Genomic DNA, 17931 nt, shown 5'->3' with positions numbered 1-17931 from the left:
ATACAGTATTAGGGGACCACTAAGGTCTATATAAAAGAGACTTCAGATACAGTATTAGGGGACCACTAAGGTCTGTATAAAAGCATCCAAAGAGCACCATGTTATGGGACCTTTAAACTTTTAATTCTCGATGTCGTTACAGCACTCGTCGGCTCAACACCTCTCTGCATAGCTTGTAAGTAGGGCTGCACGATGTTAGGAAAATATCTAATTGCGATTATTTTGACTGATAATGCGATTACGATATGATTCACGATATTGGAGGGAATGATCATTTTTGCATTATTATTCTCATTTTCATTGAAAAATATAAAAAAAAATCATTGAAATGTGATGGTACAGGATCTGTACCATCAAAGATTTTTTTTTTCTGTAGGATAAGATTTGTAGGCCGGGACGTCTCTGCAGCACCACAATACTTTATTTTAGAATGGTTTGACACATATTTTACCTTTAACAAATATATTTGATTTTTCATTGTTGTTCAGTAAAGTTATAGGAATGTACAGAAAGACCTGGCTTTCACAAACGACTGCTTTTGGGGATGGAGAACCACAGAAACGAGAAGTCACTCTAAACTCACAACAGCAACACCTGCAGCAGCTCATTGGCCTAAAATGTAATTTAATAAAAAATGTCATACTTTATTGATCCCCAGGGAGGAAATTACATTTTCTTCACTCTGTTGTTCGAACACACTACACACAGGCTTGAAGTACACATGCTCAGGTCCTATATAGACATTGGGCCGGTATGAGATTCTGACGGTATGATAACCTTCAGCAAAAATTTCACGGTATTACGGTATTGCAGTTACAGCTATAAATGTATTATTTTTGAAATGTCTGTGTAAAAAAAAAAACAAACAAAAAAAACTTTTTTCCCCATGGAACACTGTATTTTATTTTGAAACACACTGCACACTGGCAGGGAGAGGGATTTCTAAACTGCACTTTCTGTCCTTGTAGACTCATAAAAAAACAGTTCATACCTTAGAAACGGTATGACAGAAAAGTTTAGTGGTTTTGAAACCGTGGTATACCTTGAAACCGGTACGTACATGCTAAGGGTGTCCTCGACTAAAGAAATTCTTAGTCGACTAACAATTATACAATTTTGTCAACTAATCCAGTGGTTTTCAACCTTTTTTGAGCCACGGCAGTTTTTACATTAAAAAAATCCCACGGCACACCACCAACCAAAAATGAGACATTGTAGCCTAATAATCAAAATCTGCATTTTTCCTTTTTTTAAATGTATCCATCGCTTTTGCAGGCTTACATCGATGATCTCGGCCCTACTGCTTACATCCTGTCACTGCGGGATGCGCGCGAAGGGTGGCAACAGGGCTCCAGACTAACTTTTTTCATTAGGAGCACAGTGGCCCCCAACTGAAAATTTTAGGGGCACAACCAAAAGGTGCTGTAGAAATAAAGACCCTCAGCCTATCAGTCAGTCACCAGGGCACAGAAACCACTGCTGTGCCTGCTCCGTTCCGAGGAAGTGTAACGTCAACAGCACCGCAACCGCTTTCGGCTCGCCATTAATATCAGATCACAGCAAACGCTGTCTGCTTGAAGTTATGAAAAACTGTAACCACACTTGAAACCACTTTATTGGCATCGCCGTGACTCACTGTGACTTCAACACAACAGCAGAGCCAACGTAGTTTGCATCATCTGCAGCTCTGCGTGTGTGTGCCAGAGTGTGTGTCAGAGCTCTGCTCTCTGTCTCTGTGTTTCAGAGAGGACAGATAAGCTTGCGCTTACGCGCTCTCAGGTACCGAAATGTCAACGTTTAACGTGTAAAAAAAGGGGGCAAATTTACTGGTCGCACATGTGCGAGTGGATGTAAAATTCAGTTGCACACTCTCAAATTTTACTGCTGGCAGTAATTCTATTGTCTTAAATCAACAAGGTCATTATTGCGCTATACTGCCACCTACTGACACAGAATAGTATTTAATTTCTCTGCCAGTCATCATATTGAGGCACAGGTGCGCAACAATGGAAAATTATTTGCAATAACTCAATTAAAAAAAAATGTTGGACCAATTTAAGTAAAATCGAATAATTTTCCACGGCACACAGGACGATCTCTCACGGCACACTAGTGTGCCGCGGCACAGTGGTTGAAAATCACTGGACTAATCGATTAGTTGATTTAATTGACAGAGCTGTGCGCTTTGAGAGGTGGTTAAGACTAGAAAAGCACAATATAAATGTAGTTAATTAACCATCTGTAAATCTGTTTCTCCACAATTAATCCTGCAAAAGCACCACTTTAAATCTTGTGTTTACCATAAATGTGCTCATGAGTTTCTTGGAAATGAGTAATTAATCATGAATAAGCATAAAAAATGACTTATCGACTAAAGAAATCTTAGTCGATTAAAACCAAAACGACCGATTAGTCGACTAAGAGGTGGCAGCCCTAGTACATGCACATGTAAGGGTTAATGCCCGACGAGGTGTCCATTGTCAGGTATTAATGGACGACGGCGAGGCGTGAACCGTCCGACGCGCCTCCGCCGAAGTCCATTAATACCTGACAATGGACACCTCGTCAGGCATTAACCTGCTTATACCATGGTCACTTGCCAAATAACATATTTTTAAAACATTAGTTCATATTTTAATTAGTTTTACAATTGAAATCTAAAGTTTATCCAAACAATAACTCCGTTTCCCTGGTTACGCCTGACGGTTTGACTAATACCTGGAACAATCATTCCCATCCATCAGGTTCTTATGCAATGCAAACGTTGTTCTCTCCACCAGGAATTAGGAAGAACCTTAGATACGACTTGCCTCACTTAGCAACCGGAGATATTTATATAGTCCGCTCAGCTGATAGAACCCTTCAGTTTAGCTACGAGCCAGACAACAACAACAAGACAAGCTAGCTATCCAGACATGTCATTGTCCCCAAAACAATATAACGACTTTTACGAAGAATTTGATCCGCGATGTGTAACGTTACCGTCGGCTGCAGCGGCGCAGCCTGAAGCAGCGAGCTGAACAGTGAACGGGATGTGTGAGATAACGTTATTCTCTGTGAAACAAAGTTAGTCCAGAGGGCCAGTATAACTTACTTCTTCCAGCCTGTGTGTTTTAGCGCCATCCTGTGTTCAGAGGACGATTTGGAAATAATAAATCCACATTTCCTTATTGATTTAATGTAGCACTTTCATTTAGAACAGTAAACAGTTTCACCGAACTCCTTTAGTAGGTGTCCTACATCACTTTTTAATGGACACCCTGCAGCCAATCAGAATCAAGTATTCACCCAGACCATGGTATAAGTATAGATGTCAGAGTGAGCGGGCTGCGACTGCTAGACAGACAGGGTTTGGTGCCTTGCTCAAGAGGCAGTGCCCAGGAGGTGAACTGGCATCTCCAGCTACCAGTCCGCACCTCGTACTTTGGTTCGTGCAGGTACTGGAACCGGCACCCCTCCGGTTCCCAACCCAACTCCCCACGGATCGAGCTACTGCCACCCAGGGTCTGTAAACAACCCCCAAGCATCTTCAAAGCTAAAAGTCAGCACTGTAACCTGACACGTACTTATTCCAGTCCGATATGCTGCAGTACAGAGATAAGACACAGACGTGACAAGTTTAAAACTTGCAACTACTTGCAACTCACCAGTCGGGCAACGTTCTAACCCCTGCCAGTTTACACCAGTGTGACAAGGCTGCGTATCATCTCCATACCTGTCAACGGCTCTCTGCCTTCACCACCGTGTTACAGCAACAACAATATGTGGATTTCAGCATACAAAAGTTTATATTATTTTCATCACTCACAGGTGACTATAACAGGTCAGTGATTACAGTTGAACATAGGTTTAAAATGACTCTCTTTTTCTCTCTCTCTCTCTCACACACACACACACACACACACACACTCTCTCTCTCCTGCGCAGGCCAGATGATGATAGTTATGTTGTTGTAGCTGATATTGGTTTTGCTGCACAGTGAAATAGGCTCATTTTCTCTGAGGCAACCCTCACAAGGGGTGTGTGTGTGTGTGTGTGTGTGTGTGTGTGTGTGTGTGTGTGTGTGTGTGTGTGTGTGTGTGTGTGTGTGTGTGTGTGTGTGTGTGTGTGTGTGTGTGTGTGTGTGTGTGTGTGTGTGTGTGCGCGTGCGTGCGTGCGTGCGCGCGCGACATGACGCCTGTCTGCTGTTTTGTAGCGAAGGAGAAGGCAGCTTTTGGCTCCTATACTTGATGTATTATGTATGGGGGCTCCCATATCTGTATGCTACTGGCTCCAGCGATGCTAACTGTCAAGCACTGTAGGAGCAAATGGATTACACAAGATGAAGCCAGATGATACGTGCGTTCCAGGGACAGCGAATATCAAACCCGGTGTGATGAACGGAATGTGGCACCAAGATGATTGTGCCAAGAGAATTTTTTGATAAGATGAAAATTCCCCCCAGTGGGAACAAGCAATCCTTCTTTGCTGCAACAAGATAAGCCTAAGTTCCTCAAATTCTTTGACATCTGCTGTGTTTAGGTATCCTCCAGATTGTTTCTGTCAATGAAGACGACTAATATATCCTGATTTTAATAGTCATATATATATATATTGGGAAGGTTTTGGAAAGGAACACAAAGTAGAAATATGGACTTTTCTTTCTGTTTATATCACATGAAGCATGTGGTGGATGTTTGATGTATAGCAGCCAACGTTGGAGGAATGTTGTGCTTAATGTTTGCCGTTGACAGAACTTTAAAAGCATTAGGGCTCTCCAGCTCCCAGTGACGACGGCAGCATGTGAAAGTTTTTAGCGAGTGATGTTTTGCGGCGCCGGCTGCGATGCAAACACACGTCTTTCCGGATTTGACCTAGTTACCACATTCATGTTTTCTTTCTTTTTAATTATTTATTTTAGATTTTATGTAACTAAACAATTTAACTTATAAGGTCTGTGCGCTGAGTTTTAAGTATTTTATGTTGACAGAGTGCCAAAGAGGAATTTCCAGTGTATGTAAATTCAGTGGACAATAAAGTTTTTATCGATCTATCGATCTATCTATCTTCGTTCTCTTTCACAGAATGTTGATGGAAACCCTTCAGATACGGTGTGCCCCGACTTTGACCAACACTATTATGAGTTGATCTGCATATCAACTTCATTTTGTATAGAGCTGGGCAATATATGGATATTATATCGATATCGTGATATGAGACTAGATATCGTCTTAGATTTTGGATATCGTAATATGGCATAAGTGTTGTCTTTTCCTGGTTTTAAAGGCTGCATTACAGTAAAGTGATGTCATTTTCTGAACTTACCAGACTGTTCTAGCTGTTCTGTTATTTGCATTTACCCACTTAGTCATTATAGCCACACTACTGATGATTATTTATCAAAAATCTCATTGTGTTAATATTTTGTGAAAGCACCAATAGCCAACACAATATACAATATTGTTGCGGTATCGATATTGAGGTTATTTGGTCAAAAATATTGTGATATTTGATTTTCTCCATATCGCCCAGCCCTAGTTCTGTACATCAAAGCCTTGTTCTTTAAATCTTAACCAGCATGGCTGTAGTTTAAACTGTTACATTTTCACTTTCCATCTTAAAATGCCTCACAAATAAATTAGCGTTCTCATTTATACACATGTATGATTTGCCTTCCCTAACTCATAATTAATAATAATGTATACTTTATTAATCCCATAAGGGGAAATTACAATGTTTTTCACTCTGCTGTTATTACACACAGGCCTGAATTACACACACACATGCTATACATCACATGTGTCAAACTCAAGGCCCTCGGGCCAAATCCGGCCCCTCACAAGTTTTGATCCAGCCCGCATATCAATTTAGGTTCACAATAGATTTTGGCCCGCCTAGTTGTGCACAGAAACCAAAAAGGCGGGAAACTCATTTCAAGCTGTAATTATGCAATACTCACAGCAGAATTTGGCAGATTTGCTGACTTTGAGATTCAGGAATTCCCCCAGAAGTAGAGAGTTTTCATATTAAGGTTGTGAAACAGATTGCTGTAAAAAAAAAAAATGTAATCATTATTTTTGCTTGATTTGCGAAACTCTATGATGGCTAAGGAACTTTTTTTAGGGCTTTATGTCGACATAACTGTTAAGTGAGATAGCTATATGAGACATGCAATAATACAGTCAAATATGTTTGACTTAGAATAAATAAAAGCATGTCAAACTCTACGTGTCTGACCCCTGATGTGACTTTATTTCCAAGCGTGGCCCTTAGTGAGTTTGAAACCCCTGCTATACATGATCTAAATGGAGAGATGTTAGAGTGAGGGGGCTGACCGTGGAAAGGCTCCCCGAGCAGTTGAGGGCTTGGTGCCTTGCTCAAAAACACCTTGGCAGTGTCCAGGAGGTGAACTGGCACCTCTCCAGCTACCCGTCCACCACCATACTTTGGTCCGCCTGGGGACTTGAACCAGCGACCCTCCGGTTCCCAACCCAACGCCCTACTAACTGAGCTACTGCCACCCATTCAATTGCAGTAAAGTAAAGTTAATGGAAATTAAAGTGCAATTATGCCTCTTCGCTCGCTCAATGGTGTTTTAAGCCCCCAGCGTTGACTTCAAGGCAACTTAACCCTAACCATTGCCTAATCCTAGTGCCTTCCAGGCAGCGCTGCCTGGAAGACAATGTTCAGGGCTTAGAACACCAAACATCTCTTCGCTCAGCCCGTTAGTAAAGGAGAGTGTTTACTTTGCTGCGGAGCTGTGTTCGCAAACACTGAGAATATTCACCCTTTTTACAAGAAATTAGGGGAACGTTAACATTTAAGCAGTTTGAAGTGCATACATCATTGTCCCTGTTTTTATCCACAAAGGACCAAAAATATGGGTTTGTCTTTGGACCATGATCAGATTACGTGTTTGTTTTTTTTAATCATGAAACATGTTCTTCACCCTCATGAGAAATACAGGCACCATCCAAAAGGACATTTCCCCTGGAAATTGCCTGGAGCTGTTATGTCATGCAATAGCAGAAGGCACTGGTAAATCTCTGGTGCTGTTAACTAAAAGTAAAGCCTTGTGAACCCTGCAGGCACACACTCAAATGTAACACTTTTTCCGTCTTATCCTCATCCAACCCCGAGTTCACAACACTACATGAGGCAATAACCACTCTTAATTATTTTCCATGTGGAACACAGATGAAGCCAGATAGCTGCAAATGCTATTAAAAAATAGGCTCATGCATGGAGAACATAGCAGGTAAATTATATTATCTACACAAACCGCAGTTATGTAAGTGGCCATCTAAGGACTTACCATTTTCTATCTCTGCAGGATTTGATCTCTGACGGGTGTATGAGCTGCTTTTACTCGTGTCATGTGGTGTCCTCCGGGCCCCTTTCATCATATTTGTGGCATTGAGGCAGAAGCCTGATAGGTTTCATTGATTTGCCGTCACTGATTTTGACATGTCGCATCAAAAATGAATTGCAGTCAAGAGCTGCAAATGCCCCTTGCAATGGGTGTTTAGGGAGGCAGTCTGTTTACAGAGATTAGCTCTGCATCAGAATATATTTTAAGGCATGAGAGCGATCATGTACTCTCTCTGGCCTGACTCTTTTCATCTGTCTTACAATTAAGAGTTCACTGACTGAGCCACATGTATGTTTAGATGATGATGTAACTTCTCCTCCTGTCTCTCCATAAGGGTGACACGTGTCCCGCTTTATGTAGGACTGCACAGCATTTTTCTTTAGCCTTTGTTCCACGCCACGAGACTCTTAAAGCGTAATGTTGGTTTTTTTTTTCAACCGGGACCCTATTTTCCTGTTTTCGTGTGTAAGTGATGGAACAACAATCTTTGAAATTGGTCCAGTATTAAGTGTGAAACCCTATGGGGCAAATGTGCATTGTCATTTTGGTCCACTAAAAGTGTTTTTTTTGTCACTGCCAGTGCAGGCTTCTCTACAGAAGTAGACCTTTTTAAAACCTCTTTAAGACCTTTCTGGTTAACCAGAAACATGTCTGAGGTCTGAGCGCTAAATCCACCTGACTCAATTAAAAAAAAAAAAAATAAATAAATAAATACTTTTAGAGTGTATAGAGCCAACATTAACATTTTAGACTACCTTTCACCTATCACTGAAGATATATATATATATATATATATATATTAGGGCTGGGCAAGTTAACCCATTATTATCATGTTAACTCATTAATTAATCAACGCCGACAATTATTTTAGCGCGCATTAACGCAGTTTTTATTATTTCTTTTATTATTGTAAAAGTCTGTTGCTCACAGGCTTTTATTTTGTAAAAGTCTGTGCTGACTGCTTCCGCGCTTACAGGAACTGGAAAAAATTGGCGGATAAACAAACCAACAAACATGGAGAAGGGTACGGAACTTTTACATGGCCATTTACATTTTAAAGTTCTTCCAGACGGCGAAGTCGACGGAACAAAAGTTATTTGTAACCACTGCAAAGTTGAATTTTCTTATCACCGGAGTACTTCCAGTCTTAAATATCACCTAAATGCAATACACACAGTTGATACCAGCAAATCATTCAACCAAACAAACAGTGGCGCGAGGCTTCAGCAGACTACGTTAGATGCAGCGTGTGGGAGAAGTTTAGATGAACAAAGGCAAGAGAAGCTAACAAATGCCATAGCGAAGTGGATAGATACAGACTGCAGGCCCATTAGTGTCGTGGAGGACGTCGGTCTGAGAAACATTCTGAGAATCGTAACAAATGACGGCAGGTATGAGATTCCCTCAAGACGCACCATCACAAGAAGAATGTTTATGCTACTCCCTGATAAAAACAAAATGCTGATGTTAAGTGTTTGCAGAACATGTTACGGCACTTTCGTTCCCCTTAGTAGAACATTTAAAATAAAATTGCGCTATACGCTACTTTTGAATTCATTATTGGATTTTGCATATAACAATTCGATTAATCGCGATTAATCAGGGAAATCATGCGATTAATCGCTTAACTTTTAATTGTTGCCCAGCCCTTATATATATATATATATATATATATATATAAAGACCAATGACAGAGCAGTGCAGAGTTTAAATGGGGTTCATGTTAAGGGGAGAACTGGTAAGTGCCTTTTGAGCATCGCTCAATCATAATGAGCGAGGCAAAAATTGTGCTGCCACTGCGAGTCTAATAACCTGACCTGGAGGGACACAAAACGGCTGCATATTGGATCTATTAAATCAAAGACAAGTAATCTATTTTTTGGTATTAAAATGTGAAGGTTTGGCACATGAAAAGTGTGGGGTTTACAAAGAGCGGCTACCAATTTCCTGCAATCTGAATCGTATTTGAAAATGATAAACAGGCCTGGTATGTTTATTGGATATTAAAACAGCTCTTGGGTAATATAAATACGTGCTTTTCTGGCAGAAGAAATCCTATGGTGTGGAGGATTAGGGATACTCTGAGTCTTTGAACTATTGACTCAAGTGAAGATCCAGTGTTTTCAGAGGAGGAATAAAAGAATTAAAAACCGGAGGGAGGAACACAGTAGGGGAGAGATGAAAAGAGGAGATGAAGAAAAAGCAGGGTTCCATTCCATTTCATTTATGCCCAAAGTGTGTTAAAGTCATCCAGAAGAAACGCAAATTAAATCAGAATGACGGGAAATAAGGGAGACGAGGGTATAGCTGTGAAGAAAGCAGTGCTGAAAGAGCACAAGAGGGGAAGATGGCTTAGTGAATAGACAGGAAAAAAGATCCAAAAGAGCAGGATAAAAATGTGGCAGAGAGTAAGATAAAGAGTGAATCTGAGAGAGCGAGAGAAGAAGTTTGTAATTATAAAGGGGCAGAGAGAACAAATGAATCAGCATTGCTACAGTTGAATAATGCAACGAGGGAGCCTGCAAACACCCATGCAGAGGACAGGCGCGGTGTTCCAGCAGAGCTAGCCGGCAGGGAGAAAGAGATCCATGTTCAACTACAACATCTGTGGCTTATGGAAATGGCTCGTGTTCGAAAAAGCAGCAACTTCTGGTGAAAATGCAAATTTGACTTGACGCTGCATTTAAATCAACACCAACACCTCGGATAACTCCTCTCAACCTTTTGGTTTCCCGCGGAGCCCAAAGACTCATAAGTAGGGATGTCACGAGAACCGATACTACCGACACCTTCCGGTTCTAAAATGACAAAACACAGACAATGGCCATTTTTTGAAGCACCGTAGGCACTGTTAGCGATAATGCCAGTGTTAGCAGCATCGGTGCTGCGCCTCTTCCGGAACTGATGGGGGCAGTGTACGCTTCAGAGTGTTCCAGTCGGTACATTCAGAAGTAGGAGGTCACGATCAAGTGGCCGAATTCACGCCCTTCTACTTCCAGTACATATTTTTCGAAAAAATATGAACGAGCGTCAAAGGAGATAGATTCTACCCGACCTAACAGGCTACACGTTGTAAACAGCCGTGGCCCGCTTGCCTGCTCCTCCGGGAACGTTAGCTAGCAGTTAGCATGGCGGCGTTAGCCAGGACCAGTTGGGATCACTTTCACTGGCTGTGTGAAATTGTTTTTCCGAGTAACCAACACTGGTACTCTAGCTATATAATTCAATGTGAGTACACAAATGACATAAAATGCCTGTCACTTGCAGCCGTGATAAATTACCCTGAAGCTAATTCTTAGCTACCTGTTCAGGAGGAAATTAGCCAACTCTGCGTCCTTTTGGGCTGTAAGCTGTCTCCATCTTTCAAATACATCTCCAATATTTACCTCAGGTTTGTAACGTCTCTGGTCACGCAACTGTTAGAAAACACTGTTGTTGTTTTTGCACGGTACCTTTTGAAAAGATGTCTCGAATGTGTCTGGGGACACTAGCTGTTGCACTATGACCCCAACCTTCCTTCTACTTCTCTTTCTAGTAGCGCGAAACCAAAACATGGCGAAGCGAACAACAAAAGCTGACAATTTTGTCTTGACAGACGAGGAGGTGGCACAACAGGGCGTGGACTGGGAGTCCTGCCACTCAAAATATACTGTATAGACATATGGACCGAATGTCTTCAGCAGTATCCTGTACCTGGGAGGGACATCATATCCACACGAGAAAGACGCTATCTGTAAAAGTCAAATATCATCAAAGCTGAAGGCCATCCGGACAAAGTATGGACAGGCTGTGGGTACCCAACAGCGTGGCCATGTGCGAGTAATCACTCTATATTTTGATTTATGTAACATGAGTAAATCGGAGCAGACTTTTGCGTTTTTACCCTTTAGACGAGAACACGACGGTGGAGTGTTTTAAGATTTCCACTCTGGGAGGCGGGTTCACTTTTTTCCGTTTTTAAGCCCCAAAAACGCTGTCGGCGTCTAAACAAAAGGAACACCTGATAACAATATTTTGTCGTTTTCACCCGCGAGCGTTGTCGTGTAAACATGGCTTCAAATTTATCATTACAGGAAGACGAGTTGATGTCGAAAACAAGCATAACAAGCTGTAGAGTTCACTTTGGAAGGCCGGCTTCTTCCACTTGATTTCTTATTCTTGTCACTTTTCGCCACATTAAATGAACAAAAAAAGGCTTCAGTATGACAATTTTGTTTTCTTTTACAAGTATTGAATGCCATACCATAAATAAAAAATAAAGTGCCATTTTTAATTTGCACCAGTGAAGTGTTTTTGAATGTCACATCCACTTTTATGAATACAAATGCACTTCTCAACATGTGGAATGCTGTGGGAAACTAAAGTCATTCTCTTTCTTAATGTTGAGGGTCAAAGAAAAGGTGAGAACAAAAGACTCCAAGTATATTAGAGGAGGAAGGTAGATTATATCACTGGACCTGTTTATTAGGTTTATGCTTTGCTCGAAGCTGTTTGGATTAACTATAGTACAGTCTGAAGGACAGACTGTGGTCAGAATAGGCCTTAAAGATGCTTTAAGATGCTTTACTAATGTGTGTTAATACATTGCAGAAATGCAGATATAGCTTCTGTTTTAATGTATTTGCATACATGTAGTTTTATTTATTGTCACATACATGTACAGTATATGCACAGCACAACGTAGGGAGAATCAGACGCCTCATTTAACCCATCCTATCAGCAACTTTTGCAGCTAAAAAAAAAAAAAAAAGGTTAGAGTGATGCATTTAAGGTCAATTTGTGTCATTCTGTTGACTTAATCACAGTTAATAATTGTCAATGAATTTCTGTGAAGAATGAATCATGAAAATGGAAGACTTTCACTTTCTGAAAAAAAAAAAAAAAGGTGACTGACAACAGATCAGAAAAAAGCTCACTTGAGTCATTATTTGTAACGGCCATTTAAAAGACTTTTTGGAAGGCAGTGACAAACAATTATGTCCTGGCAGATCCAAAAACCCATCTGCGAACATTTTCTCCTTCGCTACTTTTGGGTTTGACCCGGAAGTAAAGAGGCCATTACGTGTTGTCGTGGACAGTTATCAAAGATAGAAAAAGTATTACAACTATCTTTATACTCCAGTAAAATGGTATCAGTTTGTGAACAAAACCAGAAACCTATCAGACGTTTCCTCTCTTCACTCTAAAAACATTTGGAACTCTTTTGATTCCTTATCTCCTCTCCTGTCTCACATCCCTTCTCCAGCCCACAACTGTTCCGGTCTGAGGACGTGTGCCGAGTGTCTGGAGAGGACGGAGTGCGGCTGGTGCGGTGATCCCAGTAACACCGGCAGGGGTGTCTGCATGGAGGGGTCCTACCGAGGCCCTCTGAAGCCCGCAATCGCCAGAGCCGGGCCCCGAGACCGAGACAGACTACGAGACAGGGACATGGTGCTGGATCAGAGCCTCTGCTCGTCTGATAGAGGCTACAACTGGGCCTTCATCCAATGTCCCGGTGAGTGAACCACATTCTGTCACCCAGCTGAATTAAAAACGAACAGTTTCTCTCTGTCTGGGGGTTTTCTGTCTGCACCTCTCAACAGAAAACTGAACATAATAATCAGGGTGCGATTTGTGGAAGAAAAGAGGTTGTGTGTGTGATGTTTTGAAACGTTTTTATTCATGAAAATAAATCCCAAATTTCATTGCATTTGCAGGAATATAAAAAAAAAAAAAAAAAAAAAAAATCTTATTTAACTCATCAGTATTTTTACTCTCATCTTTAACTTCCTCATGCGGACACATAGGGTCTGCCGTCATGCACAACAATGCAAAACATGCAAAAATAAAATCCCCCTTCCAGTGTATACGCATGGTCATTTATTGTCTCACGTCTGTCAGTGGGTTGTCCATTTTGGATTTTATCGTTCTATTACACTATCGACTGTTCACCTTACAGCGCTTAACTTAGCTTAAAATACTTCTATTTTTTAAGGTTTATAATATATGGTCTATTGGTGAAGTAGCATTGATCACTTCGAGGGGCGGTAGATTTTGTCTCCACCGGGGATAAAAATAATTCAGCAGAGGCAGGTATATCTAGACCAGAAAGGGGATAATTACCCCCCCTCCTCCCCCGGCAAATCGCACCCTGATAATAATCCTAATGAAGGTATAGGATTTATTGCTCTTGTCATACCTTATAAACTATCAGCTGAGTGGGTCTTGTGTTGGTGTGTGATTTCCTTGCAGTGTGCCAGTGTAATGGCCACAGCAGGTGTGTGAACGGCAGCGTGTGCGAGCACTGCGGGAACCTGACGGCGGGGGTGCACTGCCAGAGCTGCATGCCCGGTTACTATGGCGACCCCACCAACGGAGGAAAGTGCAACGGTGAGTGCAGAGGTCACGAGGCTTTGCCTGGTTTTTTTTTTTTTTTTTTTTGTCGTGATCTGCAAAATGGGTCTGCAACTTGGGTCCTTAAAGTTAACCCTTTTTTTAAAACAAGTAAAATAATCTTTTAAATGATTTAAATTATGAAAAAAACAACTTAAATCTATTCAGTTTACTGTCACAGAGGACTAAAGTAACTAGAAATAGACATTTAGGAAGCTGGAATTAGAGAATTACTCTAATTCTCAAAAGAAAAGAAATTCTCAAACCGATTAATCAATTATCAAAATAGTTGGCCATTAATTGAATAGTTGGCAACTAATCGATTAATCAATTTCATCTTTGCAGCCCTAGTTGATTTCTCTGAGAAAGAAAGTTTGCTGTAAGAAGAAAAAAAAAAGTTTCTAGAGCTCAGTTAAAGTTAGAGGTTTCTCCAGTGTGTTTTGGATGAATTCCCCCATTCTAAGCCATGTGTCGCCTTCACTTCTTGCTCTGATTTGCTTATAAAGAAATAATGAGCCATTAAAGGCATGTATAAACTGCTGCAGGCAGTCTGCCACACTGCAATAGACACAACCGACCTGATGGGGGCAGTGTTTAAAAGCTGTGAGTGTGGGCTTTGGGTTTTTTGTTGAGCTTTGGGTTCAGTAGAGCAGTGAGAAGGCAAACTACACAGGCCTTTTTAGTTGGGAAAGGATTGTGGTCTGCAGACAGCGAGGGAGCAGCAGCTCAGTTGAGTCTCTGCTTCCATTTCTTGGCGTTCCTAGGGAACTGCGGAGAGGTCTGACTTAGGGAAAAGCGGCGCTGATTAATCATCAGAATCATTTATTTGTCATTGTAAAACATTGTCACAACAAAATTTAAAGGTGCCCTGCCATACAAAATAATTTTTCCTTGCATTTTTTGAAATCTGTTAGGTCCATATGTGTTTGTGTTATGTCGTGAATGTGAAAATGAACTGCTACCTCCTCTGTCAGCTCTAGCCACTGAAAAGAAATAAGCAGAGAAATCAGACCAATCACAAAAGCTGGTCAGTCTGACATCATATTGGCCTGAGCTCATTACTATCCATGAGCTCGCCCAGTTGGGCTAGGTAAAGGATTCTGACAGACAGGCTCTCATTGGCTAGCTGTTAGCCAATCAGATTCAAACAGCTTAGCTCGTTGAATATTAATGAGAACTGGCAGAAATCGAGCCGAGTCTTCCTGCAGGCTTTCTATACCACTCTAGAATGGCTTGAAACACGGTAACCAAGGCATTTTTTTCCACAACAAATGTTACAGAGTCCATGGTAGAACTTTAGACATTACCACAAAGTCATGAAATACATGTGGCAGGGCACCTTTAAGTGCTTAAAGTATACATTCATACGCACAGGCCAAACCCTTCCACAAACCATACACTCACATACACATAATGGGACAGGTGCTTCTAGTGCATAGTAGTATACATTCATACACTTACTCACGCTGTACTCTCACACCCAAAAAAAAAGATCACTGTAGTTGATCCATATTTTTTTCTGCTTGGGATCCTTGTGTCAGCAGCTTTGTTTTGCTTCACATGGAAATAATCATATCAACTCCTGTAGCTGCAATTGTTAACAACAGATTGTGTGTGTGTGTGTGTGTGTGTGTGTGTGTGTGTGTGTGTGTGTGTGTGTGTGTGTGTGTGTGTGTGTGTGTGTGTGTGTGTGTGTGTGTGTGTGTCGGATGACACAAAGAAAGCAAAAGGAAAAAAAAAAAAAAAAATGTGTGTGTGTGATTCGCGGGCTCAGGAGGCTTGGCGTGGGAAGGTATATGATACGAGCCTCGATGGGAAACAACATCAAAGGCTGGAGAGTGTAATGAATGAGTGGGGGACTGCCCGAGTGTGAGTGAGGAGAAGTGCGAGGGCGGTGCAGTCACATCAGTCTCGCGGTGACAGATGTGCGTTTTGGCTTGGCGGCGGCGTGACATTAAATCGCTCTTAATCATTTTCTTATTTCCTGAGTTGACTGGTGTCTCCGTCCCTGGCGGCTTTTCGCAGCGAGCGGCGCTCTGATAGATGTACGCCTCTCGTCGCCTCCGTACGGGACAGCCTCTGATGCACTTTCTCTCTTCGACTTTGGCTTTCTTTGCAATATTTCTCTTTCCACCCCAGCCTGGCTCTCGCTCTTATTCTGGCTTTTTCTTCTGCTCTCTTTACCGTCCCCTGGCCACATTCTGCTGCTCTTTCTCTCCCCACATGTTCCATTTCTGACGCCTCGTTTATGCCTCCTTTCCTTTTATGCTTCATGCTATATTTTTTTTTAAATATATCAATCTCTTTCCCTTCTTTAATCATTCTACTTTCTGTAGTCTTTCCTTTTGTCTCCTCTCTTCCAGAGCCCCTTCTCTCATCCCTTTCTTTTTCTTACATCTCATCTTCTTTTCCCTTCTTACTTTTCTTCTTCTCTTTTTTTCGTCTATTTCTTTACGCTTTCCTCCCCTCTCGTCTTCTTTCTCTTCTTTTCTTTCCCTTTCCCTTTTGTGTCCTCTCCTCTTGTTTCCTCCCCCCCCCCCACCCCCCCCCCCCCCCCCCGTTTTTCCCATTTTGTCAACTTTCCTTTCCTCTCCTCACTTGTTGTTCATTTCCGTCCTCTCCTCTCCTCTCCTCTCTCTTGGCTACACTGACTGCAACTATCCCTTCATTTTCCCCCCGTTTACTTCCTCTACACTTCTGTCATTCCCTCTTACAGTAAATTCACCCCTCTGTTCATTTGTGCATCAATCCATTCATTCTTCTTTCTATCTCCGTTATAAAAGGGACCACTAGATTTACCTTGGGCTAAATGGCTGGGAGGCAATGATGTGTTGCCGATTAGAGGGCTGAATGATAGAGAGACAGCTTTGTACCTACCGGAGGGGAGGGGGGGAGGCCTCTGCTCATAGGGTTGTAAAGAGCATGGAAGGGTGTGAGAGAGGCGGGGATAGAGCGAGGGAGGACGAAACGGAGACAAAGACAGGCAAACAGAGAAAGGAAAAACAGATGAAACCATGTAGGGAGATGCACAAGGTTAATATCGGTGAAAAAGAACAGTTGCCCTTGGATAGAGAGACGACGAAGGAATGGAGGAGGAGGAGATGGGGGGATAAATAGAGAGGAAGAGATGGAGGACAGACAGAGGAGAAGGGGAGTCTGTCCGTTCCCCCGTCCCTGTGACAAATGATTAACTAACCTTGTCAAATCTGGATTGTGTGTGTGTTGTGTTTGTGTGTGTGTGTGTGTGTGTGTGTTAGGGCATTAGCGTCCCTTTTCTCTGAATGTGGCGTTCACCTTGTCCTGCACCCATACCAAAATTAAATGCACCCGAGCCAACCATCAGAGCTGCAGCTGACAGCATGTCTGATGTCTGTTTAGACTTTTAGTCCCTCAGAGGAGAACGTGCATTTTAGGGGCTGACGGGAAACCTGCATGTTTTTTATTCACATCCTGGGAGTCTTTGTTCAGTTGATTTTGCGTCTGGTTTATATTACAGTGGAGAGACACACTGATGCTCTCCAAACATCCCATTTTATCACTGGGAAGGGTTTGTACTGGAGTGAACTTGCTCGCCTTGCAGATGGAAACATTCGCACCTGGAAGTAGTGCAACCACAGTTGTGTCACTGACTGGCTGTGCGGTTTGTGGTTTGCTTAATGGCACGTTAACAGGGGTGCTTGAGGATAAGGAGAGACTTAAGGTGGATTTATGTGTCTCAGTCAGGGTGTTAGAGAGGCTCTGCCTCCTCAACAATGTAATGTTTAGTCATGGAGCAAGGTAGATACCACATCCCCTCAAAAAATGTTAGTGGTCAGCTTGTGCTGCTTGTGTTTAGTACTGAAGGCATTTGTTGATCATTTATCAAGCAAAAATATTAGGGTGAGGGGAAAAAAATCAGTTCACGTATGCATTGTGCGTTTGTTTTTTGCGACAATTTATTAAAAAAAAGGATTTTCTTTTATTACCTATGATTCACCTAAATATTTCCTGTTAATGCAGTACCACTGATGGCGACTCCATCATATCCGTTTCCAGCAAAACAGACCGAAAGCAAAAAATGCAAAAAATGCAAATGAAATAAATGTCAGACTGACAGACTGACTGACATGTGATGTGCATTCTTCTTGAAATTTGTTCATGCTATATTTTATCTAGAAGAGTATTAATCAACTTTTGTTTTTGTTAAAGAAGGAAAAAAAAATCACCAT

At 41.8% G+C, this 17931-nt stretch overlaps 1 protein-coding gene across 7 annotated transcripts in view; it reads left to right on the top strand.

Annotated features, from left to right (window-relative positions):
• Positions 1-17931, top strand: part of LOC114571834 (attractin-like protein 1) — a 322321-nt gene that overhangs the window by 105636 nt on the left and 198754 nt on the right. For 6 of the 7 annotated variants that reach the window (XM_028603035.1, XM_028603034.1, XM_028603036.1 and 3 more), the window contains 2 exons: positions 12597-12845; positions 13583-13720. In XM_028603035.1, coding sequence (XP_028458836.1) covers positions 12597-12845; positions 13583-13720 — 387 coding nt within the window. Of the gene's footprint in view, positions 1-488; positions 581-12596; positions 12846-13582; positions 13721-17931 lie in introns of those variants that run through there. The other variant, XM_028603040.1, reaches the window with a different exon arrangement.

This window comes from Perca flavescens, chromosome 17, assembly GCF_004354835.1.
Source record: "Perca flavescens isolate YP-PL-M2 chromosome 17, PFLA_1.0, whole genome shotgun sequence".
Lineage (NCBI taxonomy): Eukaryota > Metazoa > Chordata > Actinopteri > Perciformes > Percidae > Perca > Perca flavescens.
Note: the sequence above shows the minus strand (reverse complement) of the source record. Positions and strands in the feature narration are given on the sequence as shown.